Genomic DNA, 24,457 nt, shown 5'->3' with positions numbered 1-24,457 from the left:
AAAGCGTGTCCTTGGATATTTTGGGTTACCCAAATCAGCTTAAGCCTGATGTTCAAGCTAACATGCTTTGTCTCACATTTGGGGTACGATGAGGAAATGGAGGACATTGGCTTAGTTAATACGCGTGACATGGCAGTTAGTTAAATCAGTGCAACTCAATTACATTTAATTATATGGTCATACCTGCACGTCATATGTCAGTGAAAAATAAGCGGATAAAACGGGCAAAGAAAGGGAAGATATAACGAAGGGGTAGGATTGCAATGCAAAACCAGCCTTGTCTCAAAAGGAAAAAGAAATCACAGTACTATTGATTCCCTTTACCTACCTATACTCTAGTTGTTCCCTTGGTTAGCTCTGGTTTGCATTGATGATCCTTTTTGCTCAGCTCTTTTTAAGAAAGGGGAATTTTATTCTCCTAGAGACGTGATTTTAGTATAAGGGTATTGCGATTTTTTTTTAGCAAATAGTCTTTGATGGCTCCATTTTTATTTTATAAGCAACAAAAAGATAAAGCTAGGAAAAAATGATTAAATCAAATTTCTACTGAACAGAGGGTGCTCTTATTGCAAACACTGCCAGGGCTTAAGTGGCATCTAGGAAGTCTTCTGCTATTGCAAATCTTACAATTAATTACAACTCAAGTGTTCTGACATTTGAAAAACCACAGTGCCCAGGTCACTTTATCAAAGAAATTGTCAGTTACATGCCTGGCATTCCACTGACACTGACATCTGCTTACTTTGCAATCCTTTAAAAAAATTCTGGGATTTTTTTCCTCATTTTTTTTCAAAGAACATATGTTATCAACGGGTCCCTGTAAGACAAAAGGACTTCAGCCACCTCAGTCTGTCTCAGAAGTATTTCATAGGGCATTGCTTGAAATCATAGCAGGACTGAAAGTGCCTGTAGCACAGCTGACAGAGGCGGTTGTAGAAACCTCGGCTGCTTTGCCTGAAGAGCTTATGCACTGTAATATTTGATTGCACCTCAGCACACGGGACAAGTGTGTCCCTGTGTGGTGCTGCTGGGTGCAGCGATGTCCACAATGCCCATGGATACAGAGCACCTGGGACTGCCTGCACTCCCGCAGGTGTGGAGAGGCTGAGCTCTCCCTTACTCCCAGAAGAGACGCCATCAGCTTGAGGCCATTGGTATTTCTCTTCTTGATGCTGATAAAGTGTTTCTTGCCTTGTTTGAGAAACACTGTCATGAAGTCAGGAGGGAGCAGGGGCAAGACCTGATTTTTTTTCATGCATGAAATACATTAGGAATCATTTTTCAAATGCTCAAATTTGATGCTGTGGGAGTTGCCAAAACTGGAGGGCAGCCTTCAGAGAGCAGAATTTTCGAGCTCGTGCCTTTGATGGTGTCAAGGACCTGCTTTTGCAATGTCAGACCACCTGAGATCCATCATGATCCCTCCCATCCCCGCCCCTCACTCAATCCAGGCTGCCCCAGCAGCAGTGCTAAGCCCAGCGCATTTTCAGAAGTATGTTGCCTAAGCAAGAAGAGCTTCTACTTTTGTCACCTCTAGGCCACAGTCCATGCGGGTGTGATATGTTCTGTCAGTCTCAGCTGACAACTTATCCTCTAGCTAAATGCATCCTTTTACAAACTGATGAATTGTTTGTAGGGATTATTTCACTGTAGTGTGTTCCAGTGTCTAGTACACACAAATCCTGTCGATTTTTCTCTTCCATGGGAAATTGATTTTGAGAGAAGAATATACCTCCTGTGATACCTGAATTTTCCACAAGCAACCTTCCCTCTGAGCGCAGGCCAACCCAATACCATTTAGTTTGTTAGAAGTGCTGAAATTACAGCCTGAGGTGGCACAGCTGCTGGAACAATATCAACCAAGTGGGAATAGACACATCATCAACAAGGGACAAGAAGATGACCTTTTACCCACGTGTTTCTGTTTTCCATAAAAATAGAAGTCTCACTTGCCTGTCATTTAATAAGATTACAAAGCAAGGCCAGGCGATTTTAACTATTTGCTTCTGAAATTAAGTCTATCCCTTGTGAATGGGGAGAGCCAGAGCTAACTACGTGTGAGATTTGAGTATGTCAAAGCACATCCTGACTTTTGTCATTGATTCTCTTTCATTCAGGTGTTCAATGAGTGAGTTTGCTCTGGCTTTCTGCAAAACATGAGTGTTGGTCCCGGTACTCCCCAAGACCAATAAATCTTTTTCAGTTCTTTATGAAAGACAAGGAGCAGCAAGCTAAACAGTCAGTCTAAATCATTTTATTTAAAAACACTAATTCTAAGCAGTTTGTCTAACAGTTAATGTATTTATACATCTTTTTCTCATTTCAGAATCCTCTGCTGTCAGTGAAGCTGTGATAAATTATTCTCTAGTTTGAATAAATGAACCTAAATTTTCAGAAGCACGATCATACTCTGTCCAGCTGGTTTGCTTAAAATCTCTGGAAAACACAGTGTTCCGCAGTTGCCTAAATCATTTAGTCATACATGATTTATGCAAAAGTAAAGGTTTAACATTTGTTGAGCTTCAGTTTAGGGTAGACATGGTGTAGCATTACGTGGGAGACCTCCATGATAGCTTTGGTGTGTACAAAGGCAGCACAATGCAGGGTTAGGAAGCAAGCTGGGCACTTGGAAGCAATAGGATCTTGTCCACACCACCACCGATACTTTTATGGCTCCTTCATGCAGCCCTTGATCTATGATGTTTTGCACAGCAGCGATGGAGCTGAGGAATCCGAAAAGCAGTTGCAGGGCTGTAAAAGTGCTCTGGGGTTGCAGTTCCCAACATTTTGGGTCTCTTCCTTGGCTGACACTGCATCCTGCCGGCTGCCTTTTGCCCTCTCTCAGACCCTGCAGCTGCGGAAGTCTCTGAATAGCTGATTTCCCAAAGCTGAGAGGGCACAGGGGAGGACTCATTCCTGTCTTTTTCCTGTTCCCTATGCTCTTGCTCAAATAGCTGATTTCTTTTTTATCGTAGCAATCATTCTCTCTTTGTAGCAAGGTAGAGGCTGTGTATGCTGTAAGTGCTTTTTCTTCTACCTGTTGGGACTTCCTGAAGCAGACATTGGACCCATACCATTATTTTAACAGCCCTTGCTAGATTTGTTCAACATTAATTTGTCTATTCCCCTTTGAACCTCTTCATACTTCCATGATACTGTGTGCAGTAATTCTCCATTTAATTATGTGTTGTGGGAAAAAGTGCTTCCTATTTTTCAGCTTTGACCATTTGCCTGATAATCTCATTAGGTTTCCCCTAAATCCTGAATTGTGGGAAAAAAACAATCTGTTCCCAAGTTACCTTCTCTGTGCAGTCAGGGATTTCTCAGCCATTCTCATATTTCCTGTGTGTTGTCTGCTTTCCGAGCGGGCACCTCTAATGCACAGGAGTTGTTCCCCACCTCTCATGATCCTTGCTGCCCTTTTCTGTGCTGTTCGCAGTTGTGCAATATTGTTTTCCAGCTCTAGTGCCCAGAACAGGACACAACATTCAGGAAGATAGGCATGGCAGAGCTTCCTGCGGCACTGTTTTCTACAGATGGTTTTTACCTCTTTCTCTAGACCTTCACTAACAATTGTCAATCTTCTTTTTTTTTGACAGTGCTGAACATCAGCGCTGCCTTTCTGTGTGAAAACAGGCAGTTTAGAGTCTTTAGTAGCATGGGAATATTTGGGATTTGTATTCCCAGAGCGCACACTGTATTTGATTTTTGGCCAGTTCCACAATAGGCATTAACTTTTGCTGAGTATGGAGCTTTATTTCCTTCATGGCTCTTCCTTCACACTGGAATTTGTAATTCCCATTTAATGTGGGAGCAGAATTAAGTGCCTGGACAATGAATTCACAAAATCTGACAAGCAGAATGTGTCTAAGCCAGCAGGAGATATTGGTTAAGGGAAAAGTGGGTTGGATTTTGGCTTTTTACTCTGAGGTAGTTTCCTGCTTCCACTTGGGATTCCTAGCATGTACCCAGCCTTACAGGGTGCTGAGTTTTCTTTCCAGAGATGAGGGATGGAGGGGCAAGAGGATGGAGCAGAGAAGGGGAGATCCCAGTGCTTTGTGCTGAAGTTTCCTTACTTGTTGTAGGATAATCAAACATCCAGTGGATTGCTCAGTGAAGAAGGGACTTGAATGTCAAATGATGTAATGCCTGCTCCTGTCCTTTGTGTCCCCAAAGACTTTGCTTACACTCCAAGGGAAGAGAGGACTAAAATCTGAACTAAAGCATATCCATATGAGTTTAGTTCATGAGAGTGTGACTGCCTGGAAATAAGTGGAAATGCTGCCACAGGCTTCGTGAGAACCATGGTTTCATCACTTTCTTTGGTGTAGTCCTTGTATTTCACTTTATCAGTAAACAATTTTGAGTTACTTTATCATGACTATAGTTTTCAGTTCATTGGTGTTCTGTTTCAGCTGTTCCCACTATAAAACATCACTGAAAAGTGTTACTGGGGCATGGAGTAAGTTGCCTATCTTAAAACTTTCCATCCTTTCCATGACCGTCACCTATTCCCTACATACCACACCAGGAAAAGCAATGAAATGTAAAACTATCCATCCATCCATCCATCCATCCATCCATCCGCTTCTCCCTTCATCGAACACCAATAAAAGACAATATCACTGTAGCAGATCATGTCCTTCATTCACCGTTAATCATGTTAGTGTTCCTTTTACCTCCTATCTTTTAAGAATTCAGCAACCTCCAGGAAGCTCACCAATACCTGAGACTCCTTACTTCCTCTGCAGGGTTTTTTTCCCCTTTGAGTTAACCTTTAACTTTGTTCCAGCATTTGAAAGATCTAATATTCCATCTAAATTGAATATTCAAATATCTCTTTTAGCAGTCTCTCGAGCCTCGCATCCGCCTCAGTTCGACAAAAGCACATGATGAAGTGCCTATGTGCTTTGCTCTACTGGGATCTGAACACTAATTTCTTCTTCACAGTTTTGTTTTCAAAACATCTGAAATTCTCAGTCAGTTCTAGCTGCAAGACATTTTACTTGTTTTCTCCTGGCTTTAATACTAGTTATTTTCAAATTTGTTACTGTAAGTCTAGTATGTTTGTGCTTATATGTATGCATGTTACCGTCACTGAGATTTAAAAGATAATGATATTATGATCATAAAATCCTTTTTGTTCCTTGGCACGTACCTTGTATAGTGAGATTTTAATAATAGACTTCTGGCCAGAAGCAGTTGTCTCCATTAAAAGCTAAATCTTTGGCGAGTATTTCCATACACTGTATGATACAAAACTGGTATTTCCCTAAAACCAGAAGTAATTGTGTAGTAAGTAGTTACTATTTTCTCGTTCAGTATTTCATCTATGCCTCATGAGAAACAGTGGCAAATTGCAAATGATAGATATATATCCAAAGACATCTCAGACCTGAAGCTTTCATTTGAGATTATTCTGGTTTTGGCTTTTTAAATCACTATCAAAATCTCAAGTCAAATAATTTTACAGATTTTAAAAATCCAAATAGCTTTTTTTCCTAAAGGACGAAATCCAAAATACCACCTACTCTTTCAATGCAAGCATCAGTCACCAGCAGTCAATCTGGAATCATAATAAAAATGCACTGTTCTCCAGTCACTAACTTCAACATACTGAAACAAGTACTGACCAAATGAAACAAGCAATAAAAACGGTGGTTTGGAGGTACTGACTGATAGACAAGTTCCTCATTTGTTCTGTAGGGCTCACAGCAGCATTTAAACAGTTCTGTTTCTCTTCTCTTCATTTTTAAATTAAACCTTTTTTTCTCCCTCTGGCTGTCTTATCTATTGATGTATCTAACTGGTGTTGCATGAGAAATTACCTCCTTTCTGTGGCTGGAGACAGTTTTTCTATCAGCTGCAGTAAGGTTTCCTCATTTGTTTAATGAGCCTGGATAGCTAGGAAATTAAATATTAGGAGCTGCAGATGAAGAAAACTAAAACAGGGGGTTTTTTTGTGTTTGTTAGGATGGTTTAAAAAAGAAAAAAAAGTTCTTTATTAATATACACAGAACATGTAATTGGTATTTGGATTGTGGCATGATTATTACTTTGCAGACAGGGACTCCGTTATCACTCAGTCATCAATGAAGTAGCTGCATTCTGTGCTCATCTCATCTCTGAAGCTGAAAGAAGAGCTAGTTATTATCTTCAAGTGGGGTTATTAATGAGGGGAAAAATCATCCCCAATTACTGCGAATCAAAATATTTCAACATTTACATATCTGAGACTTTAATTTTGATCTACTCCTTTATGAGTTCTTAAGCTCAGACTGTGTTCACTTTGTCAAATGTTCCCCGAGTGACATAGCAAGGGGAACTTGCACCTATCCAAGTACTGGCTTCCCCACGTGTATGCTTTAGGGGCACAGAAATGCTGCCTATCCCACCCTTGTGCTGCCAGAAACTGATTTCCACTGAAAATCTTTTGCACTACACCGTAGGAACAGAGACTCAAGTGTAGCCTTCGCAAGAAAAGTAAGAAATTCTGACCTACCTGTTCTTTCTGTCTTCACAGTCCTTTTTTTACTTAACTACAAAGAGCCTGGGATTTATTTGAAAGAGCTAATTCTACTCTTTTGCTTTTTTTGAAGAAGGTATTGATCCTTTTAAAATTAATGGTTTGGAAGTTTTGGCTCTGAACCTCCTAGAATAAAATCTGAGCAACACAAAGGTGGTGATTTAAATTCAGTTAAACATTTGGGCAGTAACCAGGAGATGGAAGAAGTGCTGTCCATACTGTGAATCCATCCATCAACACAGATGCAAAGGTCTGACCTTGGCAGGTTCAGGAGGTAGGGACGTCAAACACAGTTTGCAGTCAATTGGAAACATAGCTACTAGACAAAGAAAACTCAATAGTTACACAGCTGGTTCAGTGGATTACAGATTTCCTAGAAAACAATAAAACAGTTGTCTGTGAATGGAAAAAGAAAACAATCTTTTTTTTTTTTCATTCAAAAACTTAATTCCTGGAAGTCATCAAATATGTCCTCTGTAAACTTCTTATCTCTTTTCAAAACCCACAGAGTCTGTAACCAATCAGTGTCGATTTATTCTACAGTATTTATGCCCATTAATGCTTCCTTGATTTACAGTGAAACTGCTGAAGAAAGGACTGTCTTGGACAGCCATATAAATATTAAATTAATTTCTTGTGAAGGATGGCTGCTATTACACTAAATATTAAATGAATTCATAATACTTTGACATTTGCAATAAATCACTACTGGGACTGCATCCTAACATCCCATTCCAAATCTTTTCTTTTTTTACTATTAAAGCCATGGAGAAAGACCAGTTGCTCTCAAAGAAATGTACAACTTTGTAACACTGAAGTCATTAACGAATTCCCATGGCACAAAGAGGAGTTTTAACTTAGTCCCACTTTACAGATGGGAGGAGGAGGCATGAAGCAGTTTAGGTTGAACTGCTGATCACAGGAGGTTCAATCCCAATCTGTTTCTCATGAGAGGCATCTCAGTAAATTATCAGCTCCTGACAGTCCTTGAAGTGCTCTGAGAAGCATCAGCAGAGGATCTGGCAATGTGATACCAGAAGGCTGAGAGCATTTGCCAGACTCAAGGGGAGAAAGAGCTGGATGTAATGTCTAATCTCCAGGCACCCAAAGTGGTTAGTGTTTGTTTACCTCTAAATGTATTGCCCAAGGCCACGATGGGAAGCATGGGACTCCTCGGGTTTTGACTAGCAAGACTAGGCTTCACAACTGAAGTAAGTCATCTTCTCTCTTTAGAGGACACAGATCTTAGTCTTAAAAGCCTAACAAAACAGTGGACTAAGAAAGGCTAAAAAGAATTATTTTTCCTTTTGCTGAAGTAGAACAAAGGGTACATCAGCAAGTTCATTATAGCTCTCTGTTATCCAAGGGATGGTAGCTTGAGTATAGATATTTATGCCAAGGCTAAGTATGCAGAGTGGAAGCCGTTCTTGTAAACAAAATTGAATGACTGCCAGACTCATCTGCTTTTTAATGTGCAGATGGGTGTGAATATATGCATCTCCTTCTTTCCAAAGATTTTTGCGTCTATGCCATAAATGGTCCAAGTTGCTCAAGGTTTTTTCTAATGAAAATTTGCCAAGGTATTTAAATGAGAAGCAAAAATTAGAAAAGCTGCTACCACATAGGAATATTAATTGTTCATTATACAGGGCTTTAGTTCACATAGTTACTTTGCATGTGCAAAGCTGCCAGTTAAAAAGGCTCAAAGTGCTCACTGCTGCACAATAGCCATTTCTCCAAAGCCTCACAATGGCTATTGTGTTCTGTCACTGACCTTTAGACACCTTCAAATGCATATTGACACAGTATGCAGGGATCATTAGAGCTATTGTTTCAGTGTGCCATAGGGAAAGGAGAGTTTGGCAATTTCACCAAGAGCTTTAAATTTTGATATAATGATGACAGCAGTGATATTTCTTAATTAAAGAGTGAGAGAAACGCTGATGTATTTTTCTGGTGCTTCAGGTGAATTCCAGCATGAACACCTACCACAGTTACCACAATGGCCCCTTCCCATCTGGGGAAGATGTTTATCAGGGGCGTTTTGTCTGCTTTTCTATTGTTTCCACAGGAATTTATTTAGTATTTTTGACCTGATGATGCCATATGGCCAGCTTCCCTTAGAGCCCACAGATTCTGCCTGAATGAGCATCTTGGCAGGATGGATCCTTTCATCCTGTAAGTGATGAACACCCTTTTAAACAGTGGATGTAGTTGGAACTAGTGGTATGCGGGGAATGGGATCTGGAGGTGTAGTTTAGACTCTAGTCTTCAAAAATCAGTGGACATTGTCTTTGTGATAACAACTATGCTTCGTTTTAGCTCTTCTGTGTCTTAACTTCTAAGGTATTTTTGTTTTCCTACCAGTCTGTGACGCCTAAAGGGTACAAACTAGAACTTTGGGGGCAGAGATATCAGATGCTCCAACTACATTTACTATAGTAAATCAAAGTGTCTTCTAACAGTTACATTTACTTTACTGTGGCTTTCCTATTCTTTAAAGCTGCTTTGAGAAATTCCTTCGGTAGTCAGTACATAAAAGATCATCATTTTAAACCTTGCATGGGACATTTTGTCTGTAGAGAATAAATAAATTACCGGCTTGTATTTCTGAAGAGTGTTCCTGCTTAAAGACAGATAGATAGATAGTTTCTGTTCTGCAAGTATCACAGTTGCTGGGTTTGTTTTTATCCACTGGGAACCTATTATAGATATAGAACAAATTATCAAATATAGCTAAACTTCACAGCCCTTGGTCTCTGAAGGTAGTCTTGGGTAATGGCTTGCACTTCTGAGAGAAGAGGAAGAAATCTAACAGACCTTCTGTTAAACTTCTTGTGTCATTAAAAAAAGCCAGAAAATTTACTGTATGGCCTTGCTGGTTGCAGGTCTAGGCCAGCTCAGTTTCTACACACAATCCCTCTACTCAATGAAGTTTCTAGTTGAAGGATATAATATTTGGTATTTGTGTGTGCTTCAAGTAAATGTGCAGCAGGATTTCTTACACTGCTATATAACGCACAAGGTCAGATGTGTTTCTTCAGTAATGCAGGCTGAACTGTTTTTTTCACATTAATTGAAAGAGCACTGTTGTCTTGGTTTCGTTCCTCTGTATCAGAACCCCTTGCAGAACTTTGAAACCTCCCATGTGCTGCCGCTGCAATTGCCAGTTGTTAATTTTGTGGTCTATCTTCAAACATCAAGGTGGTGCCTTTAGCTTAAAACATGAGGAAGGAGACACCAATAGGTATATCTGTGTGATGCAGGATGCGAAGGGGAGTGCACACTGTAAAGAGCTGTGAAATCTCTTGTGCCTCCATTCTTCCTACAGTGAATCTGCATCAGGTAGTAAAGAAAGCAGTAATGATGAGCGCTTCTCTTGCAAGGGGCTGGAACCTGAAATCCCTTCTCAGACCCTTGTGCTTCCCAGAAGAGCTTTTTAGCTATCGGGCCTGATTTGTTACTTTTGGAGTTTCTCTACTGAGGGACAGGATTCTCATGGAAGAGAGAGGGCAGCACTTCGATTGCCATTTCTCTGCTTGGGAAGTTTGTACCTTTGCTATCCCACTGTAATTACGCTATTTCTTTCAAATGGTGTGTGATCACTGCCTGGGTAGATTTGAAAATGGAGATAATCTTTGCAGTATGTTAGGTCCTAACTCTGCTGAATAAGTTGAAGCCCTGTTGAATAGGAGGGATTTTCACAGAATCTTTATTACTGAAAATTCAAGTTCTACCTGGGTCCACCTCTAGTCGTGGCAGTTTTGGGAGCTTTTCTGTGACACACATTGAGATTTTTCAAAAGAAAGCTGAAGAGAGTTAGTATGTCTTCTCACTGCCCATATTTCATTTGGTTCCTTTGCAGAAGGAGAAGAAGAGTGGGCTGCTGAAACTTCTAGCAGGAGCATCAACAAAAAAGAAGTCGCGCTCCCCACCATCTGTGTCCCCCACGCACGATCCCCAGGCAGCCATCGAAGGAGTCCTTCAAGGGGCAGTCGGACCTGAGCTCTCTTCCCTCTCCAGCCATGGCAGGGCTGGCTCATGCCCTATTGAGAGTGAAATGCAGGGAGCCATGGGGCTGGAGCCTCTGCACAGGAAAACAGGCTCCTTGGATTTGAATTTTTCCATCCCTTCTCCTGCCAGGCAGCCCCTCTCTTCCATGGCAGCTATTCGTCCAGAGCCCAAGCCTTTGCCCCGGGAAAGGTAAGCTGTGCATCTCCTGAGGTCACCTGCATCCTCAGGGAGCGTTTGGAGGAGGGCTGCAAGTTTAACTTGCTCAAGGGTTGTTGCAGTTTTGCTGCTCTGTGGATTGACTGTAAATGGCTCAGCCGCCTTTTAGGAAGACAGAGCTTATATGTATCTGCCAATTGAAAATCATTTGAAACACAGTGCAGGTTTAATGTTCATTGATTAAAACAGTGGTGAGCAGCACCTGTCCATGACACCGTACAGCCCTGGTCTAAATGTGGAGGACAGTAGTGCTTTCTCAGACCAAAGGGTGTAAACGCTGTTGGAAAGGACCACTTTTTAAGTGGATTACCTATTTTTTAATTATGGAGCTGTCATGTGTTGCTTCCTGCCTGGAAGCAACAGGGGCAATATATTTGCTCATCAAGGCCCCTTCTGCCCTATTCTGCAATACCAAAGACCATTTCAAATTCTCCTTTTTTAGGATATTTATAGGTACTGTCATCTTCAGTGTCCTGTTCCAAAAACTGTAGCTCATTTCTAGAGAAGAATGTACCACTGATTCTGGAGTTCTTTTCAGCAGCCTGTTCTACGCCTTGGTATCTTAGAGTAACTGACTGACCTTGCAAACCCAAAAAGGGTAGAGTAGGAACTCCAAAATACAAAAGCAAATTGAGAGAGACATAACTGACTAGAAACAGGGGTACAGAAAAAGCTAGGTCTCTATATGCAGAGTCACACTGGCTTCAGGTAAATATTTTCTACAAGACTGCGTTTTGAGGACTGGGAAGGGAACAGATAATGCACTGACACGAAGCTATTTAAATGCTTTCCTCTCAAAAAGTGATTGAGGAGAACATTTTTTTACAAAAGCATCAGAGTTTTCAAAAAGCAGTCTAGGGAACTCTCTGGAGCTGATATTTAAAACAATTTTGGAACAACAGTGAAGTTCCAGAAGTTTGAAATAAGCTATTTTCATCTGAGAGGCTGAAGGGAACGGACTGGGCAAGCCACCTAACCCTGAATCCAGTTGGGGTCATGGAGCAGATGATGTAGAGCATCATAAGGGATACTACAGGGAAGTTCATATCTTACACAGTGTTTTACTGAATGCAGGTTGAAATTTGGTTAGGAAGGTAGCAATGGCACTGTAACACATTTAAACTTTTTGACAGATTCTGGTTTGTTACCATAAAACATCTTGCTGAGTAAAGTACACAACTGACACAGCAGATACTAAGTGGATTGAAAACTGAGTCAATGGCATCAAATCTAACTCTAGATCAGTAATAACTAGAAAATTATTGCATATGTATGTAGTGTAGCCCAACCAGAGATGGATCTTTGGCCTGTGGTGCCCAACATAGTGTCTTGGCTGTTACAGAATGGAGAACTGAAGTGGGAGGTAGGTGATAAAGAAGTCAGATCTGCTGGTACAGAATTGACTCAATGCGTTGGTAAGGAGAACACAGAGTAAGAATATATTTCAGAAATGCAAAATTTGAAGCCAAGTGGTACACCTGGTAAAGAGCAGGTTTAGGAGCAGCTTGGTAACAGTCTGTAAGAGACTGCGAACAGGACAGACATTGGAATATTTTTACTCTAGATTGGGCATTTTGTCTAAAAGAGACACTGCTGTTCAACCACAGCTATTAGACTTGAAGCAGAAATAAATACAGGCAAGCCCTTCAACATTGTAATGAAGGCACTGAAAGAAGACTGTCACAGTACTCTCTTGTCCTTAAAATCCATGAAAAAGCAATTTTGAAAAAGGAGTGAAAAGACAATCCCTTTTTAGGCACACTTAATTTTGTCTACATCCGTTTAGATTAACGTTATAAGAAAAGCTGAATCGATATAAACCACATTTAGCACCAGTGTAACTAAATCAGTGGAATGCTGCACCTTTAGTTGAATGTAGCCAATCAAAAAAGCCGGGAGGAACATCCCCTGATGTTTCCAGAGCTGGCTGTTGAGGTGGCGCTTTCAAAGCTTTACTGTAGAGGAGTCCAGATACATTATTTAATATGCCAGGGCTAGTCTCATATCCTACAAATTTCTCAGTTCACCTCAGGATGGTCCAGATAGTGAAATATTTAACTGATGACAATTTGGAATGGCAGAATAGAACCAGAGGGACATGGATTAGCTGTGTCTGCTCAGCCGTGCTGGAATCAGGAGTAAATAGATTTAGACTGCTAAAACTAAGTAAATACTTCCAATTGCAGTATGTGGTGGTAAGGAACTTACTTTGATTTTAAGCATTTTTATTCCTGAGTCTTAAATCCAAAAATAAGCTATAATTGAAGTAACTCTAATTATACACAGCAGGCAAGATTCTCTAATTGATTTATGAATTAACTTCCATATCATTGTTGTATCTGCATTCCTTAACTGATCATGTGGGGTTTTTCATGCCCATAACGGGAAATATTAATTACCTTCATGCACTAGGAAGGATAATGCTTGGTCCTGGAATAATCTGAGCAGATACATTAAACACTTGTCTCCTACAAATTCATCCCACATCCATCTGTGCTCATTAAATCATCAAATTGCTCAGAAGTACCAAATTTTTTAAAAAAAAAAAAAATACTGTTTTCAAACCACTTGTTCTTCTCACATCTGGCAATGGAGGAACTCACTTTCAACATCACCCAGCTCCGCATTTTGCTTGTTTGCATTTCGGTGCATTTCATCTGCACAGTAGGAGCAATTCTCTGAGAAAGAGAAGGGAGGAGAGGGAAAAAAAGGTTAGATAAACAGATTCAGATGCTGGATGAAATTTTAAAAAGCTGCAAAGCATTTCAATGCACTTAGCTGCACTTGGCTTTCTGTCTCCCAACGCCCATCTGTGTGCATAGAGACCAAGCACTGAAAGCCTGGAAGAAGTAGCACATTCCTTAATATTTACAGCATTCAAATCAAGGCTCATGCAGGCACCAGAGCACTGCTACTTCTCCCACGGAGGTTGGCTTGCAGCTCCAACACTCTCCACATCCAGGCTACTGATCAAACCCGAGCAGTGATGCCACTAGCCATATTGGAGGCTCTGATTGCTCACACCTCAATGCTCAAAATTTAAAGGAAAAATTGCCTATTCCACTGCCTATCAGTGCAGCCCTTTTGGGGAGTTGCAACCAGTCAGACAGGAAGGTGAAGTGATCTTCACCTTCTTGGAGATGCCGTTAATATTTATGCTCTTGTTCCCTTTTTGTGCACAGAAAGAGAGAGGAAAACAATTATTTTATCTTATGTTATTTGACATTCCAAAACCTGGTGATGGATGGCTGGATTGGAAAGGAAATTTCTCCTAGTTCTTCTGTCATTTAGCCTTGAAATTTAACTGGATTTCTGGCATAGTTAGTGCCCATCTCTGCCTTCCGGGTGTAGTTTTCCACTATCAGTTTATAAACCCACCTTCCTTCAGCTGTTCTCTGCCACAAAACATCCAGCAGTGCAAATAGCAGAGCAGAGAAATTTCCCAGGTGGTGTCCTTGTCGCTTTGTGTTGCAGCAACCGACTGTCAGCTGACTACCCCATCAGGCTGCGTGTGCCCCACATGCTTTTTTCCACCTGCTGCTCTGTTCAGTTTTTGCTGGTGCAAGACGCAGGACCAGTACAGGGATGTGCTGTGGTCAGGCAGAGCACACTTCCCCACATCCCACCGATGCCGTTGGTTCATGTCGGAGAAGGGATGCGCTGTCTGCCTAGCAGCACCAAAGCAAAATACTTTCCTTGCCACCCCCTTGAAGAAAATATGACTGCACATTAAGCACAACAGGAGAGCTGCGCGTGCATGTGTGTATGTGAGTCATGTTCCCCTCACTGCCTGGCACTGTGCCCAGGTGCAAACCTGAGTAAAACACGTCACACCTTGTTGACTCTTTTATAGTAACTGGCACTAATTCTGCCATGTTATACTCTGACAAAGCGGTTGTATCCAGACTTACTGTCACGACTGACGTACCTGTGCTGTGTTTCTATGATTCTCGTGGAGCCTTTGAGCAAGCTGTATCTACAACAGTGATGCAGAAGATGGGAGCAGTGAGTTTGACCTTTAAAATAGGTCCCTCCAAGTTTCTATGTATCCTTTCTACAAATCACTGCCACATTAGGAACTGAGCTCCCAATTCAAGGAAGCGTTCAAGCATGCGCTTAATGCCCATTGACTTCAGTTTTGCTGCACACCTGTGTCTTCTTTGCCAAAAGGGAAAGCAAAGGAAGGGTTTTTTTCTTTTACTTCCCTGGAAAGTAATACTCCAGAAATTACCCCAGGTGTAAGTTTTGACTGAATAATGACATGTATGCACATGGTCAACTGCTTCTCTGACTAGAGATATCTGCCTTAGGACTAAGAAACTAGAATTAACCATCTCAGAAATTGAACCCTGCAATATTTCCAGCAGAAGAGTTAAAGATCTGAGATCCATTCTTCTAAGGCTGCTAATTCTGACATCCTAATATGGCAAAGCGCGTTCTGGCTTGTAGATCTCTGCAGTCTGCCAGTAAAAGGATGGAGAAATAGAGCTCCACTGATAAGCAAGAGCAGTAGTTAACTGGGCTGGATGCTCCATTTTCACTGATTATCTGTCCTCCACAAAGCTAACTGTGCATCCCTAACACACAAGGGACCTATTGAAGTCGCAGGACGGAACATCATGAAATCTGTCCTGAGTGTGTGATACTTCAGCAAACAGAAACATGCTTTAAGCATCCGAACTCAAGCACTCTGAGCAGAACTGGGTTGGAGGTAAGGCCTGCAGGTTTAATTTGCATGACTGTACATCTGTTTTCTTAAGTTACTCTGGCTCCTTCAGTGTCCTGGATGGCTGTATTTATTCATTGAGCAGATACGCAGTATTTTGGGTTTTTTTCCCTCGGTGTCCAGGCCTGAGTCCAGCCCTTAATTACTGATCAGTTCTGATCAATACTGTTCAGTGCCTGTCTGTGCACACTCACAGAGAGTCTGCATGAGTAATTTAGACCAGACAACTGACTCCTACGCAGCTCTAGTGCATGAGATGAGTCTCACTCTTTGGAAAGTGTGGCACGAGGCTTTGCAGCTGGTGGAGTCAGAGAAGCCACTTTCCCCACACCTGTGCTACTCTGAGTTTCACTGTGGTTACTCACTAGTCATCCTCCAACCTCTATGAAATATGGAGTGGCTTTGGCAGCCACATATCTCTTTCATGTCAGAGCCATGACTCAGAGACAGTGCACGAAATGAGGCAGACGTCCTATGGGAAAAATGGTATGCAATCACGTAACGAAAGATTATATTGCACACAGGAAAAAGTGAAGTCAAGGGCAAATTTAGTTGCGCGTTTTTTCATCTCACATTGATGGGTGTGAAACATTACTGTTCTGTTAAGGTAGTGGATGTCTTTATGCATCTACATACATGTCAGTTTTGGTCAGTTTTCTTTTTTAAAGGAAACAAATTTTCATGATGTAACATCTGTTTGAGGTTAGGAGTCATAGCTGCGCCTTGCAGATATCAGCAGTGACGGCAAAGTGAGAGCTGCTTGGCAGAGTTTTTTTCCTTTGACTGCTAGGACAAGTGCTGTGAGGACATGGAACAGTGGGATTCAAGGCTCTTTGCTCTCCCAGACTCGGATTAGCACAGCTGTCCTCCTCAGCAGCCATACCCACACCTTATGTCAGGGCTTCCGGTTTTCATAATGGTCCCATTTCTCCCTTGGCTTTCAGTTTTAATCCTACCAGCGTCCTTCTCCCTCCACCCCCTTCCCTTGCCTTACCCTGCTCTCCAACTCCCTGAGGCTTCCCTGCCCAGGCAAATCCCATCCCCTGTTCTTGCTAATACTACTCACAGCCTCTCCTCCTGTATTTTCTCTTGGGCACCAAGGACTGCCCCAGCAGGCCGCTGCCTATTCCAGGCAGTCCCCTCTGGGGATGGAGTGCCCAACCCAAGGATGCCACCACAGCCAGGAGTGGGCAAGTCCAACATCACATCTGTGCCCTGAGAGGAAAACATGAGAGGAGCCCAGCGCTGGGAAAGAAAGGGAAATGCAACCTCTGAGGTCCTGTAGATCTAGGACATTTTGGAGCATGAATCAGCAGAGATTTTACCTTCAATGCTCACACAAGCCTCTGCTAAGCATGTATCATTTTGGGGTGGCTTGAATGCTTTTAATCTGGCCAAGGGCAGGTGATTTGCTGAAGGAGCACCATCCCTGACAAACCAGCAAGGCCACAGGACAAGTCTTTGCTCCTGAGTATGGGGACTTCAGAGCAGTTTGTGGAAGCCCTCACCCACCAAAACCCTATGTTATTCCTGGAGTTGGCAAAACCATTTGGGCTGACTGTGGGACTCTCAGCCTGACACTGTGTCAACTGCTGTGGAGAGTTAGGGCCAGAATGGTTAATAATTGGCAGAATTACAACTATCCAAAAGTATGATTTACAGCAAAAAATACCAAACATTCTTAATAAGAGGCAGAGGTGGTTGCAACACTTGTCATCACAATTGTTGCCCAGCTAATTAGCATTTTTAAAAGCTGTTAATTTAGAAGTGACAACAGAGAAAATTGAGATTGCTCCGAGATCCATTTGAAATACCAGGAAGCAATTTGTTATAATGAAACCTACAGTTTTATAGTAGGGAAAATGAAAAGGGGGGGATATAAATAGGAGTATACAGTACTGCCTTTTTGGGAATGAGGGAGGATGTCTGGGAGGGAAAGAAGAGATCTTTTCTCTCAAAAAAATATGGCTAATGTATTTTGCAATTCAGATCCAGAGAATAAACTAGGCTGAGATGCCACCTGGAGGTCTGGAATGGCAGCCCAGCAGCAAGCTCTGAGGAGGCAGCAGTGCTGTGCTGCTGCCGGCTGCAGCCCTCACTGAGCCGCCTCTCCCAGACCCCCCTTCAAAAGTCTGTCAAAGAAAAAAGCGTAGCATCTTTCTTTCATTTCTCACAGAGGATTCCTTAACTGATTTGTAAGGTCATTCATATCTAAGAGTTCATTATTACATCAAAAACTCTTTGGTGCTATCCATGAGGTACCATAGTTAATGAAATTTAAACCATAGCATTTGAGGTTTCCTTGAATGGGAAAAGTACTTTATTTGGTAATGCAGTGACTGAAATTTACTTTTCTAAATCTCTAAGGAGTTGCTGTGTAGAACCTTTTTTATGATGATGGGCACATTCCTGTTGAGCGTGATCACCTCCATCCTCATGTGAACCATTTAGGGACTAGAAGCTCCTCACCCCTAGGATGTAGTTTGGCTTTAGAAGGATGGCTCTATGCCTGAGGTATGACATAAGGTGTTGACAGTCTCAGGTGGGTCTCTGGGGCAACGCTGCTAAAGACACCAACTTTTTCTCTGTCTCTCTTTCCTGACCTGGTAAAAGGACCCCTGGGTACATCTGCACCACTCAGCTGCTGTTAAGGTCAGGCCCTTTTCTTTCTCAAAGCCTCTTGAGATCCTGGTGCAGAGCTCCAATGCTCTGTGATTTTGCATACAGTTGTGAGATCTGAAACTTGGCATCATCTTATCCACAATTGTTCCACTCTGATAATTTAATTAATCAACACTACAGCAGAGTGTTTGAAATAATGTGTGCATTCATTTGCATAATGGCTGTAATTGGCAAAGCTTCATAATACAAGTGTAGCAGTTCCACAGATGAAAGCATGATAGACCATATTCCTGCAGCCAGCCAGCAGCACACGTTTCAACCTCTGTTATTTGCTTTTCCACAGAAGAAGAAAGTGACAACTAGATTTATTAACCAAGGGCCAGAGAAGAGTGGCAGATTTTGGATAGCCCTTAATATCATACGTTTTCTACATGACTGTGTTGCTGTGTCAAGATAAAAAAAAGCCATAGTCAGCTTTTAGAGCAGAATGTCCACTCCAAATGGAGCTAAGTGCTTTTCTAAGTAACAGGTTGTTTGGCTGTGGAAATGTCCAATCATAGAGACAAAGCTGATATTTTCACTGCTGCACCTAAGTGGAATCCCTAATTTCAGAACCACTTTCACTAGGTACCTGAGCAACGTCTGCAAAGAAAATTAGTAACTGTCACTGGAGAGTGCCCTGCTTTGATACCGTCTCACTGGGAATGACCCCAGGGAGTGCTCCAGAGCCTGCAGGGCACATTAAGTTTACTCCTCAAGGACAGGATATTGTTTTAAATAAATACTCACCTTGTAGCAAACATGACTGGGGCGTCAGTGGCCGTGTAGTGGCTATTGGAAGTATTAATCCTCAGATGAGCTTTAGGTAAGCAATTGGCATTTTTTTAACTATCTTACTATATTCATCACTTTGCAATTAGCAAGAAAGTTATTGTTAACCAAATGCCAGACAACTGCTATAGTACCTGTGCTGAAGAAAATAAAAGTGCAGCAGAAACATATTCCCTGCTCTGCACACAAGTGCACCAGTGTAAAAGGGCCCAGTCTGTGCTCTCAGGAGGACACCTGCTGATAAGCCTGATTGCAGAACAGCTGTATCAGGATCAGACCCATCATTACTTCATTAAAAGGAAGTGACACTTCAAAATGAAGTTCCCGGAGAGCCCTGTGAATGGTTCAGGACAGAGGCTCTCACTTGGTTTAGGGAGTGCTTCTGAATCATTTGATACAGTTTAGCTTCCCTTCCCCAGGTCTGAGTGACCCAAAGAGTGTTCCAAAGACACAGAATAAGAAGAAAAATGAGAATGGCTTTAGCTAACATCTGTCAATGTCACAGGCAGTTGACAGGAGCACTTCAAGCCCCATTTTTGGATGGAGCAGATGCAGTGCTGGATGCAACACATTACAGCAGAGGCAGATGCAACACCAGGAGAAAGCAGCTGAGCCCGTGGCATTGGCTCAGCACGTGACCAGGAGGAGGGACTGCTGCGAATAGACTGAGCATTTGACAATACCTTCCTGTTTTCATGGTCTGGTTCTGCAGTATGTCCTATCAAGTCTCCAGTCAAGCTGGCTGGAGATCTCCCTGTCATACTGAATTTTAGTAGAAAATGTAGGTGCATCAGGCACAACCATTTTGTAACATTACTTAGTGAGGTTTCCAAAAGTATTTTTCCTCAAGATTTCTGATTCATAGGAAGGCAGAAATAGGATAGTGTGATGATTGTTTCTGACTCAACGTGTAGTCAATTTTTTAACAAATAAAAGCTTCCCACGTCCTGAAGTTTGTACTGTACAGGCTGTGAGCTAGCAGGAGCTTCCAAGACCACCTTCAAGGAATTTGCCCAAGGACAGGATGCAGGAAGGGAGGAGGAAGCCTGCCTCGCTTTTCTTTCCTAGAACAGGCTGACATGATGCAGGGTTTCAGACAGCTGCCAGGCATTTGGTTAACACATTATTAGCACTCCAAGGGAAAGGATCCTGAAAGCAGCACTGGCTTCTAGGTCTGGCTTTACAGGTCAACACCAGAAAAAGAGAAAAGTCCTTGGTAGTCAACACTGGCTTGCAAGCGTCAGCTTGGGGAATCACTAAGGTGCCCTCTGTGGCATTTTGCATATGGTTCTTTTCCTGAAAAGCAGCCTGTCTGCTTATACAGCCCTTCACGTTCACGGGAGCATCTGTGAGGACATGGACTTGGGTTAGTGTAAAACCAGCCAAATGTCTTGCCTGGTAGAGTCTGCTGGATGCATGGTGTCTGACTGCTCCCATCAGGCACAGATTCAACTGCTGGCTGAACAAGTCTTTGCATTTTTGTTTCCAAAGGTATCGTGTTGTGGTCCCATACCCACCGCAGAGTGAGGCAGAGATTGAACTGAAGGAAGGTGACATTGTGTTTGTGCACAAGAAATGGGAGGACGGCTGGTACAAAGGGACATTGCAGAGGAACGGCAGGACGGGCCTCTTCCCAGGGAGCTTTGTTGAGAGCTTCTGATGATGGCTCGCCACTCTCAACTGGAGGACCCTTCAGGGGAAAATGCATAGCACAAGAAGAAACAGCAAAGGGAAATTGGACTGATAACCACTGCCATTTTTATTTCCAAAGACACCCCCCAGGCCCTTCAGTCTACAGCTCTGGAGACACAGTGCCCTGCTGTGCTCCTGAGACCGCGTGCGGTGCATACAGTGGTATGTTGAAGTAGTGCCTTCCACCTGGAATCACAGACTGAAAGGATGCCCATCTGGACTGTACGTAACGTAAACTCTGGCTGTTAACCCTTTGTGTAAATTATAGAGAAGATATCTTTAAAAAAAAATAAGAGGAAAGTTGTTATATTGCTGTAACTTATTTGTCAGAGCTGCAGTGTTCTTATTACTGGCCTATGCAAGATGGATTTGAGAGTTCAAGGAGGTATGCTAGGAAGCTCTTAAACTGGGATTTTGTTTTTCCTGAAGGAAAAAGAGGGAGGGGTGGGTGGTGAAAACCCAAGCTAAAGGTCAGTGCATTGTCATGCAAGAAAGAATGAAGAGTCCAAAACTTTAATATCATGCTTTCTATATACCTCAAAGATATGCTGCGCAAGTTTATCAGTGAGTGTGTTAGTGTTCAGAGTCCCATACCATCCGCTGTCCCGGCACTGCTCTTGGGAATGTCCTGGAGAAAGTATGGCTCCACCATTAAACTGTGGTTATTTGAGCAGAATCCCTTTTGCCTGTCTTCTGCCCTTATTATAGGCAGCATGGATTTTTGTCCTTCAGTATCACTTTCCATCGCTTTTTGTATGACGTACCTTTTTACTGTAAGAATTGCTCTACTTTATATATATTCCTACTAGATCAGACACTTCCTCTTTTTCATACATCTGGTGCTATTTTTTTTAATTATTAAAGATTTGATTTGGTTAAGCAGAGAGGCTGCAACAAGATTTGCATTCAACATATGAAATTAGAAATGTAACTGAAGATCGAGATCAGACTGTTTATTTATGGTCCATAGAGGAAAAGAGAAAAAGCCACTTGGTCACTGACAAATATACCTGGAGGAGCACGTCTGTGCAACACACACGTGCTTGCTCTCTCCTATGTATTTAGAGTGGCTGAAGACACATTCTGAAGCACAGCATTCTGTCTGAAGAGTGATAATTACTCTGGAATTGGAAATAATTCCCAGAGGAGTAGTTTTAATTGACTTTTTCATGGCAATAAGAAGAACACTGCAGGTTCTAGCACACGCAGGGACCGTGGAGTTTTCCTCTGTCGTTGCATCATGAAGACAAGAGCTGATCTGCGACAGCTGTAATTAGTGTTATGAAAATGTGATTTCTTACTGTAGAAATGTACAGTTCTGGAGACTGTTCAATTTCTTAACGTGGACAAGCTACAATACAAACCCTATCAGGCAATATAAACTTCCATCTACCAGGGACTTAAAGGTGCAATAAATGTAAAGCGAGTTTGGCCAGTTGTTTGTATGAAGCAGAATGAGAAAAAAAAAAATCAATAATGTGATTTTGTGAGTATTTAAAAAGATATCGGCTCTTGAACAATGAAACGTGATGAAAGGCTTTTCATAGCTGTATCCACACCTTGCCTTTGCCAGCGGGTGGCTGTTTGCCAAAGCCCACATGTGGTGGTTGTTTAAAAGTGTGTTAGAGGCACTGTAACCTGGAGATGATCTTGTTAATAGGAAGAGGCCCAGTGAGTGAACATCATTACTGCATAACCAGTATCTCATATGCAAAAGTGTAAGCTTTGTTTTCGTTCAAGCCGTGTATGCTAGTACATATCAAAACCCATGTAAAGTGAGACTTTCTATTTAAGTTCAGCTCTGTGACTTTGTTCTCTGTAAAATAAGTTTCTTCTCGCTGTCACATGTAACAAACCAATTCCAGAAACACAGTCCATGGCCAAGTATAACACCTTCAAATCGGGCAAGGCATCATTTTCAGGGTGTTCCTTTTTATTCTTAACATTGCCGCATTTGTTCACATTCCAGATTGTAATGAGTCAGCCACTAAAAGTTTAGTTACTGTTGACAGGAAATTGCCTTTTTATAATGAATAAGAGACTGAAGAAATGTCTTCTGGAAAGACTTGTTTGAGACTAGAGCCATATCTGTCCACTTATTTGGTCCAGATTAGAACTGGTATCACTGCACCTCCACCAGTAAACTGCACAGTTAGTGAGTCAGTAATGCCAAAATGCATTATCAATTCTAATAAAAATTCTGGGCTTGATCTGTCAGACATGAGGAGATCTTTTCTGACAACTTACTGTAGTCAAAGCTCTCTTAAAATTCTGTTCTGTGGGTGTATTTACTACATTCAGAAAAATGGAACAGGATGACAGCTTGCTTGCTGCCTATTGTGTTTAGCCGGATCTAAAATGGTTCCAGATTTTCACCTTTTCATGCTTAACTCTAACAGGACGAAAGTTGGTGCGTGAAAACATGCAGATGTCATGTCATGAAATCAGTGCTTAAAATATATTTTTCAGGGAGGATGATGGATTTTTAATGGACAACAACTCTTCCAGTCGTACCTCCTGCAAAGAAAAATGTTGGAGAGGGGCAAGGCATATTTCTGTTTTGATAAAAGCTGGTTTGGCCCCTGTTTATTCCTTATCATCACAGTTTGGGTTACTAAGTAATCTTCTTGGACAAATCACTTCCATGCCAGGAGCACAAATGCAAAACTTAATACAGCTCAGTGAAATGAAAACGTGACCCAGTGCCATTTGGAAAGTCCTGGATTGAGAGAGGTTCAACTCGTACTGTGGTCTAATTTTTACTTGTTATACCAGGGAAAGGAGGAGGAGGGGGCATCTGCATCTCCTGAAACATGGGGGGGGGAAAGAAAATACTTTCTGGCAGCCTCAGTTTGTAAAATGCCAGGTTTGCTCTTCTTAGAAATGGGTTCAAGTAATTGAACAATTCCTTTGAACTTTGCACAGCTCAGAAAATGTTTTTGTTATACATGAATGTTAACGTGATTTAGGAAATGTTGGCGGATATGAGTACAAATGAACTACAATGACTGTGTTTCTGATTCTTTAAATAAAATAAACATTAAGGCAACTTGACAGATTTCTCTTTCTATTAGATGGTAAAGTGAACTAACAGTGTATGTGTCTCTGAGGTTCTCAAGACAAACAGGGAAGGTCCCTCTGCAAGCCCTACTTTTTTGGATAGACTCTACATCTCCTTTGCTCTCAGTAGGAATTACCAGATAAAGGCCAGTTAAAAGTAAGAGATACCGGAGCAGAAGTTAGAATCTCTTTCTCGATATTTTGGCAGATCTGGGATTCTTCAAAATCTTGAGAAGTTTACACTTAACTTACAGAGATGTGTAAGTCCAGAGAAAGAGAGCAGTCACAGGCCAGGAGGAGAACTCATGTGGCAAGGTCAAGGCTATGGCAGAGGTGCTGGGAGGGGACGTGTAAGAAGCATTTGCGAAGAAAAGAGCGGCCTCTAATCCTGCTAGTAGGCATCAGGGGTACTCGGAGGTCCCCTTGTGTGTTGAGAAGGTTTGTGAAGAGAGGAAGCCCTACTTCCACGTCCCCTAGTTTGGGCACGGTGCTGGCAGGATCTGCATGTCCTTCAGTCTACGTGTAACCAAGGAACCAGGAGAGAGGAAAGGTGTAGGTTGTACCCTGAGTATCTGAATGGCCCTTAGCCCAAGTGAGACACATGGCCTAAACTTCCCTTTCAGCAGCATGGAGGGGGAGCACACACTGGATCTGGATGTGTTTGACTTGTTTTGGCTGGGAGATGCCTTTGAGGAAGAGGCACCTACAGGTGTGCCCCAGTCAGGAGCACATAGGACAGGGAAGAGCCACTGTCAGCCCATCAGGGCATC

General features: G+C 42.1%; 1 protein-coding gene across 2 annotated transcripts in view; it reads left to right on the top strand.

Annotated features, from left to right (window-relative positions):
• SH3RF3 (SH3 domain containing ring finger 3) overlaps positions 1-23,671 on the top strand; it is a 251,544-nt gene extending 227,873 nt beyond the window's left edge. For both annotated transcript variants that reach the window (XM_054051428.1, XM_054051439.1), the window contains exons 9-10: positions 10,392-10,729; positions 20,427-23,671. In XM_054051428.1, coding sequence (XP_053907403.1) covers positions 10,392-10,729; positions 20,427-20,595 — 507 coding nt within the window. In that variant the 3' untranslated portion in view covers positions 20,596-23,671. The remainder of the gene's footprint in view (positions 1-10,391; positions 10,730-20,426) is intronic.
• The last annotated feature ends 786 nt before the right edge of the window (positions 23,672-24,457 follow it).

This window comes from Cuculus canorus, chromosome 1 (genome assembly GCF_017976375.1).
Source record: "Cuculus canorus isolate bCucCan1 chromosome 1, bCucCan1.pri, whole genome shotgun sequence".
Lineage (NCBI taxonomy): Eukaryota > Metazoa > Chordata > Aves > Cuculiformes > Cuculidae > Cuculus > Cuculus canorus.
This window is presented reverse-complemented; position numbering and strand designations above follow the sequence as displayed.